The sequence below is a fragment of the Charadrius vociferus genome, unplaced genomic scaffold, assembly GCF_000708025.1.
Source record: "Charadrius vociferus isolate BGI_N301 unplaced genomic scaffold, ASM70802v2 scaffold259, whole genome shotgun sequence".
NCBI classification, from domain to species: domain Eukaryota; kingdom Metazoa; phylum Chordata; class Aves; order Charadriiformes; family Charadriidae; genus Charadrius; species Charadrius vociferus.
This window is the reverse complement of record NW_009661368.1, coordinates 4,350,156-4,358,809: the sequence shown is the minus strand read 5'-3', so window position 1 is coordinate 4,358,809 and position 8,654 is coordinate 4,350,156. Positions and strand designations below refer to the sequence as shown.

Here is an 8,654-nt window from a genome sequence, read left to right as displayed (position 1 = left end):
GGGGAGGAGGAAAGCCTGTGAGGAAGGGATACTTAATACAAATTAGAGAGACCGAGTGGGAACGGGGGCCCCGCGGGGGGCCACGGCTGGGCAGCAGAGCCGCATTCATTAGGCACCCAAGCAAGCGGCATCCCGGGGCTTCTGCACCCATGACTGGGTGGTGAGCGGCAGGAGAGGCCCCAGCAGTGCCAGCTGCCATGGCCACCCCCGGCTCTGCACCGCTCACATGGCCGGAGCATGAAGCCCATTTTCTCCAGGTCCTGCCCGGCTGATTGCTTCCAAGATGCTTAAGAAAGAAAAAAGAAATGTCGCTGGGGGCCAGGGAGCAATGGGGCTGGCCAGTGTCCAGTTAAGGCGCTCTATTTCCTGTCTTCCTTCGTTAATGCAAACCTCGTTATGTCCCAGACAAAGTGTCCACCCTCCACCCTCCCTCCCTGGGTCCCTGCCTTCGACCAGAGCCCTCGATGAGCCAGACATCTGGCATGGCTGGACACAATGCGCGTCCGCAGGCGAGCTCGGCCGGACAAGGCAGTGCTGTGCGGCCACCTCCCCCTCCCTCGGCATGAAAGGTGCCCCCCGGTGCCGTCTCCCCCCGGCTCCCCTGCCCAGCCAGTGGGAGCAGCTCCCTCCGGCACCAGCACCTCACCACACCAGCCCCGCGACAGACATTTTCCCGTGCACCAAAGCTTGGAAGCTCCCGCTGCAGAAACCAGCCTTGCCACAAATGCGCTCTGTCACTTGGTTTTCCCTTCTCCCGACCCCTATCCCTCCCACCACTGCTCCTCTGGCCACCTCGCTGCTCGAGGCGTGCTTGAGCCAGGAGCTGGCCTCACCGGCAGCGGGGAAGGAGGTGGTGCAGACTAAGCCTCTCCTTGTGCCACCCGCCGCTGGCAGGCACCCGGATCCTGCCGCAGGGAGGGGACACGCTGTGGCCCTATGCTGCCCAGGCTCTGCCTCTCCCCACGCCAAACAAACGGGTTTGGTGGCTTTGGGCAGGGTTGACGCTGAGCTGGTGCCTCCAGCGCAGACCTGTCACCAGAGAGACCCTGCTGCTCCCCCCGAGTCCTTTGGGCAGGACAGAGGGGGGACCGTTCCCAAGCCACCAGACTCTGCACCCCTCTCAGGCAAGGGACTCACTGTTGGGCTCACCCCACTGTCCCCGCTCACCCCTCAGGCTGGGTGTGATCAGATTTGCGGATTCTGCTCTGGACCAGGGAAGAGCCCCCCAAAACTGTGCTCTGTGCACAAGGAGGATGAACCGACCGACTCGGCAGAGCCCGCACCAGCCGGGAGAAAGTCCCGAGCCGAGTTCAGCACAAGGGGCTGGTGAAGCCACCACGGCCCTGCAGCGTCCATGCTGCACTTCTCAGCCTTGTAGCAGGAAAGGGCAGCTCTTCAAAAGAAGCCGAAAGGAGGGTGGTTTATCTCTGGCGAGGGCCTTTGCTCGGGAGGAGCAGACGTGCCCCTGTAAGAGGTGACAGGGAACGGAGCCACCAGCCCAGACTGCTCAGGCAGGGCAGGGACGTGCTTGCTGACTTCTGCTTGCGGGGGACAGCACGGTGTGGGGACACTCCAGGCAGACATGAAATATATGCCGAAGAAAAATAAGATAAAGTCACAAGTAGCTGTTGTAAGGCCTGGATGCTGGTCCTAGTCTTGTTTAGGCTCTGAGCTAGGGCTTCTGGGAGGGTGATATCCAACACTGGTGCAGGAAGCCCTGAAAACAGTGAGGATTTTACAGCCTGGGAAAAGCAAGGGGCTCACGGACAGAATAACAGAATCTCCTAGATTGGAAAAGACCTGTAAGATCCTCTAGTCCAATCATTAACCTAACACTGACAAGCCCACCACTAAACCATGTCCCCGAGCACTACATCTACACGATACTTAAATACCTCCAGGGATGGGAACTCCACCACTGTCCTGGAACTCTAACACGTTCCAGACCACCTCTTGTAATGGCCAGCCGTCAGGTGGCTGTCTGTGTGTCTGCTGGGGCCTTCCCTGTGGCTGGCAAAGGTGCCTTTGTGTTCACCTGGAGCAGGGATGGGGCCGGCCGAAGAAAAAGCCCGCATGGCAGGGGGGAACTGGGAACCGGGAACCAGCCAACACCCGACGCCACCTGCGGTAAGTGACCCTGCTGCAGTGAAGTGAGGAGGGTGCCATCGCCCCGCGGTCGGGTACCAGCTGTCGGGGAGGCGCAGGTGTAGAGCAGGGTGTCACGGCTGCCCTGGGGATGGAGCCTGGCATGAAGTGAGGCCGATGCACGGGGTCCTGAGTTCGCTGTCCAGGCACGGGCCTGGCTCCTGGTCTGCACTTGGCAAGTGGGCTGTTCTCCTCCCCAGAAAGCGCTCTGCTAGGTTGGCGGTTCAGGGAACTTGGTGATGTGCAGCATATCGTGGGCATCTCGCCAAATAGCAGCGTGACCTGCAGCTGTGGGACCCGTGCCGTGTCAGAAGAGAGACGACTGTACTGGAGATGGGTCAGTGTTGTTCCTGCTGGTCCCAGGGCAAGGTGTCCTGAGGAGCAAAATGCCCTACCTGCTCCTGGGACGTCATCCTGAGATAATGCCTGCCTGCATGTCCTTGAGGTCGTTCCTTGGAGCACTCCTAAGGGATGTCCCCACCACCCAGGAGCCTTCCCAGCCAGCCACCTCAAGGGATGCCCCGAGGAGCACATGCCTTTGCAGTTAAGTAGGTTATGAAAGTCCTTTCTCCAAGGTCTGGATTAGCCACTGCTGCTCCAGGCAGAATGGGCTCAGCGGGGACGCTGCCAGTCAAGTGAGGACTGCACGCAGGGACCTCAGCTGGAAGGGGATCTCTCCCAACACGGTGCCATGAAGCAACCCAATGCCTCCATGCAAGGAAAGCAGATCTTACACCCAGGAGCTTTCTCTGCTCTTCAGAAGGACCGGGCAGGCTGTGCTGAGGAGCAGTAACGCCTGCCCATGGGTGATGGCGCAGGATGTATGGCCAGGGATGAGGCAAGACATATCTTATTAGCAGGAAAGATGGAGGCATCTTCTACATTAATTCACATGCTTTACCATTTCACATACACAGGGGTTCAGGGTCTGCCTGATGCTTTCTTTTCAAGGCCATTGCTCTCACCGCCAGGTCACAGGATCCCCATGATGAGAGACCCCACTCAGACCCATGCACCAGACTGAACCAGGAGGTTTTGGCATGCTGCACTTGCCCGTGGGCACAGACAGGCTCCGAAGATGGACAGACCCCAGCTGAAGCTGCTGTCACAAGACAGGGCCAGGCGCCAGGACCTGCTCTTAGCTGGGAGATGGGACACCTTCAGGCATAGCAATGGGCACAGGGGATCACAAGACAGCACAGCTTTCAGGGTCCCTTTGCTCCGAGCACGTACTGGCTCCCACAGACGCATCCCTCCAGGATGTCCTGCACAATAGCTCTGCTTCAGCAGCAAAGGGTTCGTGTTGATCTTGCTGTCGCTTTGGGTAGCCACCAGCTTCCTGCGGGCACGTACACTGTGAGCAACATCCGACGGGGAAGGGATGTTGCAGGGAGCTTCACGTTTTCCGTGCTGGGGCCCGCAGGATGACTAACAAAGGAAAATGGAAGGAGCGAGTTTGTGCGTGTCGGCATTGCTGCTCAAAGCTCATCAGTGCATCCTGCGTCCCGCCATGTTCCCGACAACCCAGCGGGAACCCCAGCTCTGCTGCCAACGATCTCCCAATGGTGCCTTCTCTGTCCCTTACCCACCGAAGTCATTAGGTCTCATTTGTTCTCCCTGCTGTTCCAAGGGCTAATGCTGGTTGCAGCATGGCTATACTGGGCCAAGGTTTCTGGGCAGAGACAAAAGAAGGTGTTGGCTTTCGTCCGAGCTGCTTTTTAGCTCTCTGAAGATTTAGCAGATACCTGCATATCAAAGCACGGGACGATGGTTCCCTGCTCTCCAGCCTCTTTGGATTTCATACCGCTCTGCTCCTATGCCATAGGAGAGCACTTGCTCCTCCCAGGCCTCTGACAGACCCGGAGTTGGTGCTTCGGTACTTTAAACAAGTTTTTTTTTTAACAAGCATGTCAGACGATACTGCTCTCCTACTAGGCAACTCCTCATTAAAACTTTATACTTAGGAAGCCTTTCACAGAAAACACACTCCAAGCATCCCACCCGTTGGACGGCAGCAGGCAAGAGCAATTTAGTAACTCAAAAGGATTTCCAGAGGGAGAAGAGCACCGAGTCCTGAACAAGCTCCTGATCGAAGGACGTGGAGTGTGACCAGACACGACTGCAGCACCGGGATGTTTGGAGCTGAGCCGGGCCAGGCTGCAGGGGAGGTGTGGGCTCGCTGCAGCACTGGCTGCATCTCCCACAGCCGGTGGAAAAAAGGTAGATAGAGCTCTGCAGGGCTGCTGCGGGGCACGGTGGACAGCTGAGCGCAGGAGACGTGGATAAACATCCAGGTTTGGCACAGAGTACTTTGACCCAGAGCCCTTGGGCTGCCCCGGCGCGGGGGCTCTGCACAGGGCATCCTGGCCAGCTGGGCTCCGAGGAGCACGCAGTTCACACGGGCTGGTTACTCACATATAGATGATTTCCTTGGGAAAGTTTTGTATGTGCACAGCCTTAGCAAGCCAGCGTGAACCAGGTAAAACACATTTGGTTCCAAAAAAAAGAGCTTCCATGGGTCAAGAGAAGAGGAAATTGAAGAGTGCTCAATGCTTCGATGCGTGCACATTCCCTTCCCTGTGCCAGTAATTTGCCTTTCCTCTCGTGATGTGGTCCTTCTCTGCTCCATGCTCCTCTGTTCTAATCACCCGCTGCCCTCCTGGGTCATCCGGGCTGCTCCATCATCCTTCTTCCCTTCTCAGCCTTGGGCGTGCTTCAGTCCTGGGTGGGAGCGATGGTTTTGCAGAGGGACTGACATGAGCGCTTTCACCCCAGCAGCATTAGTCTCTATTTTAGAGCTCCAATACAGGACAGGGACATTCACCACAGTGACAAAACCTGATTTCAGTCTCATAAAATACCCCCTGAAGTACAACAGCCTGATAGAAATCCCAACACCTGGCTTCTACTTGAAGGGTCTTGTTAGTAACCCTAGGCTTGTCTTGCTGACTCTTTGACTCCATCACTCCTGATTTGCCAAAGTCTACCTGGTTTAGCCTTCTGCCGATCCCGGGGACAGCCTGGAACACTTGCGTCCCTCACAAAAAGGAAGGGACTATTTGTGCTTTATAGCTCACCACTGAACCTTACAAAAGAAATTAAAGGAGCCAAGAAGGGCCCCCAAAGAGGACACCTGCTTCTGAAGAAAAACCACAGGGCATGAAAAATTGGAAGCATTTCCTAAGAGGGCAGAGAGAGAGAGAGAGAGAGGATTTAGCTTTAGTGAGAACATCTTGATTTGCCTAAATACGTGAGTCCCTTATTAAATTACTGCCCTGTTGAATAATGGTGTTCAGCAAAGGGATCAAAACCATGTCATTCTAGATTGTAAATGAGACTTGGGAATTCAGTGGTGAGGGATAAGACGCAAGCCTAAAATGTCCCAATGGGAGAATGGCAAATTTCAGAGGGTACGGAAAGATCCGGCCAGGCCACATGTATAAGAGGCAGCGCCTGCTGTGGGCAGAGGTTACAGCCTGGATCCGAAGAGCCAAACCCTTCTGATGTGAGCAGCTGTGTTGCCACTGAAATATCCTCCTGCCACGGGCACGGCCCTGCTGCCAGGCCCTGTACAAGCAGAAGTGTCACTGCCCATCCTGCCGGACAGGGACGTGGGTGCAGCGCAGGCAGGTTTCACATCCTCACCAAGGCTGCCTGACTCCACGGCTGGTGACGGTTAGTTAAAACCAGCAGTTTCTCAAAACTGCGGAGTTGGAATAGAAACTGAAGTGCCACAATGCACTGGACTGAAGAGAGCAGCGTCCCCGCCGTCCCTGCTGTCCCTGCTGCTGGCCACACAAGTAGCTAAAAGCCACCCCAGGGAGACCTGCCAGCACAAAAGCCCTTTCTTTCCCCCGGGGTGATTTTCCAGTCCCCTTTCTTAAAGCAGCACCGACCCAGCCTGGGTTGTCCCTCGACTCCTCCACTCCCTTCCCGCTCTCCCAGCAGTGGCCGGACTGGGGACAATAAGAGATTCAACCTCTTGAGCAAAAGCCGGTAACAGTCCAACCACCGAATCCTTCCAAGCATCACGGAGATGAACTCTGACCTGAACTTGTACTTCTACCATTTATTTACTTGCTCTTTTATTTTAAACTAGCATGTTTCACAAAAGTAACACACCACCTCTCCTCACCAAACACTTCCTCCCACCCAGCCCACGTGTCGCCTTCAGCCCCTTCCAACCGCCTGCCCTGAGTGAGGAGACACCCACGTCCGCCCTGCGCTCTCACCGCTTTCGGCTATTGCAGACTACACATTTCTTGCCTGGGAGATCCCAGACACTGTCTAAGGTGCAGCTTTCCAAGCGTGGGAAGCTGTGACCTGTATTGCGAAGCCTTGGCATCCTTTTTGCAGCAGGGCAGCGCGCAGCCCATGGTTCGGCACTAATGGGGCTCTCGTCATCACACCCGGGGAACTACAACCTGACGCCTTAGGAGAGGATTTGGTGACCTCTTTCTGGAGGAGCTGGGAGCCAGGTCCCCCTCACAAGGGCCATCAGCTTCAAGCTGGAGAGGGCCCGGGCTGAGCAGGAACCCAGAGGCTAAATGGGAAGGAGTGGGAGTCGGCGCTGCTTCGAAGCCTGTGCTGATATGAAATCCATCCTACAGGTGGGACACCTGATCAGAAAGGACTGGTTAATGTTTAATAAGTCACAAAAACATCCTGTGGCAGAGGCGCAGAGCACTTCCCTCCCATTGGGGCACTCACCATCCTCCTGGCCATGCAGGTTCTGCGGGCTGCGCATGCTCTCGTCCTGGCTGGGGCTCAGGCTGGAGTTCAGGTGCTGGTCAGCTGAGATCCATGTGGAGTCGTTCATATCAAAGTCCTCACTGCTCACCGATGTCTCATCCTGGAGGCAAGCAGGAAAGGGTTAACTTGCTGAGCTATTTTCTTTCCTCCTTTCTCTGGCTCTAACATCTCCTCACTGCACTCCTTCCTAAAAACAATTCGGTCTGCGGCTCCTGCCCCCCAAGAACGCTCGCTGGCCCCTCGGCACTCCCCAAGGCCACAAGGAGCAGCCCTTCCCTCCGACAGGCAGGCGAGGGACAGCCGAGCTCTGCTTCCTGCCTGAAGACGTGCCTGAGCAATGGCACTGTCTCTAATTGAGGACAATTAGAAAGAGCTCGCATCCTGTAGGAGCGGATGGCTGAGCCCTGGAGTTTACCCTTTAATCTCCATCCACCACAGCATGTTTCTGGTGAGGCAGCGGCATGTGGGAGCTGAGGATGGAGTGCAACTCCATCGAAACGGCTCCGTAAAACATCTCGGACTTTTTTGAAATCAAATCATCTGCTGCAAGAGGAATCACCAGAGGACTGGCACCAGCAGGGAGTGGCCAGTGGGGCAGATGTGGATAACGGCGCTGATCCCCATAGACCTGCACTGCTTGATGCTGCAGAGGAGGCTCCTGGAGCACAGCCCCGAGGGACTGCTCCTCCAGTCCTCTCCGAAGGGATTATTGCCTCTGTACCCGGATCAAAAACGACAACACACACCTTGGGAAAGGACTGGGGGAGTGAGGTCCCCGGCAAGGCAAGGACATCCCAGCTCGGGCCGAGGAGACCAGCCAGCCTCCTGCTCCCCGACGGCATAGATGACATTCCTCTCTCCCACTCCTGCAGCTGAAAGGACATTTTCTCTCTCCCTCTCGCTCCCTTCTTGCTAACCTTTACAGTACTTCGAGACACAGCCCTTGGATCACTTCCAGCGCCGGAAAGGTCAGCCACAGGATTTCAAAACCATCATCATAAAGGCAGCACTGAGATCCTGAATGAGAGGAGGGGCTGCGGGACCTCCCCAGGCTGAACTCTCCAAACATGCAGCTTGGGAGGAAGCAGATACGTGTCCCCGTATTAACACGGTCCTGCTGGCAATCCCTTTATCTGCCTTCCTTTCTCCGCTCCCCTCCCAAAGCAACGGGCAGAGAGAGCCCTGGGGTGCAGGGGAACACCAAAAATGTTTCCAGAACCACTTTCAACAGTGCTTTCCTTTGATTGAAACATTTCAAAGGCTTGTAAACTCTCTGCTCTTATATTATTTTTTTTCTCCCCCTGGTCCTAAGATAAAATACAATCCCCGCTCCCTTTCCGAGTGAGAAGCAATTGGCAAGCACCCCTCAAACCTACGCCTGCGCCTCATAAAAACTGCCCTGTCTGGCCGCCGCTGGCTGACAGTTTTTATTGTGAACAAACAAATGTCTTTAAAGACAGGTTTGTGCTTTTCCTCCCTGTTCCTCATCCCTGCAGACACATCTGCTGGCTCGGGGCTCGTGCCCGCCCCCAGCCCGCTCCCTCGATGTGCCTCCCGGGGAGTTTCCTGGAATTTACGGCTTGTGAAACCCCGCACGCACCAACGGCCGGACAGGGCTCAGCAGCCCCATGCATGCCCGCCAACGGAACGAGGAACACCCCGGCCCCCGGACCCACCTGCGCTGCCAGCCAGGTGCCCCCCTGCAGCCCCCCCAGTGCCCACGTCGAGCAGAGCAGCAGAGGCGGGAGGCAGGGGGG

The 8,654-nt window shown here is 56.3% G+C and overlaps 1 protein-coding gene across 1 annotated transcript in view; it reads right to left on the bottom strand.

Moving 5' to 3' along the window:
* The window catches only part of NOL4L (nucleolar protein 4-like), a 47,870-nt gene that overhangs the window by 11,488 nt on the left and 27,728 nt on the right, over nt 1–8,654 (bottom strand). The window contains exon 5 of the mRNA XM_009893535.1: nt 6,856–6,997. Coding sequence (XP_009891837.1) covers nt 6,856–6,997 — 142 coding nt within the window. The remainder of the gene's footprint in view (nt 1–6,855; nt 6,998–8,654) is intronic.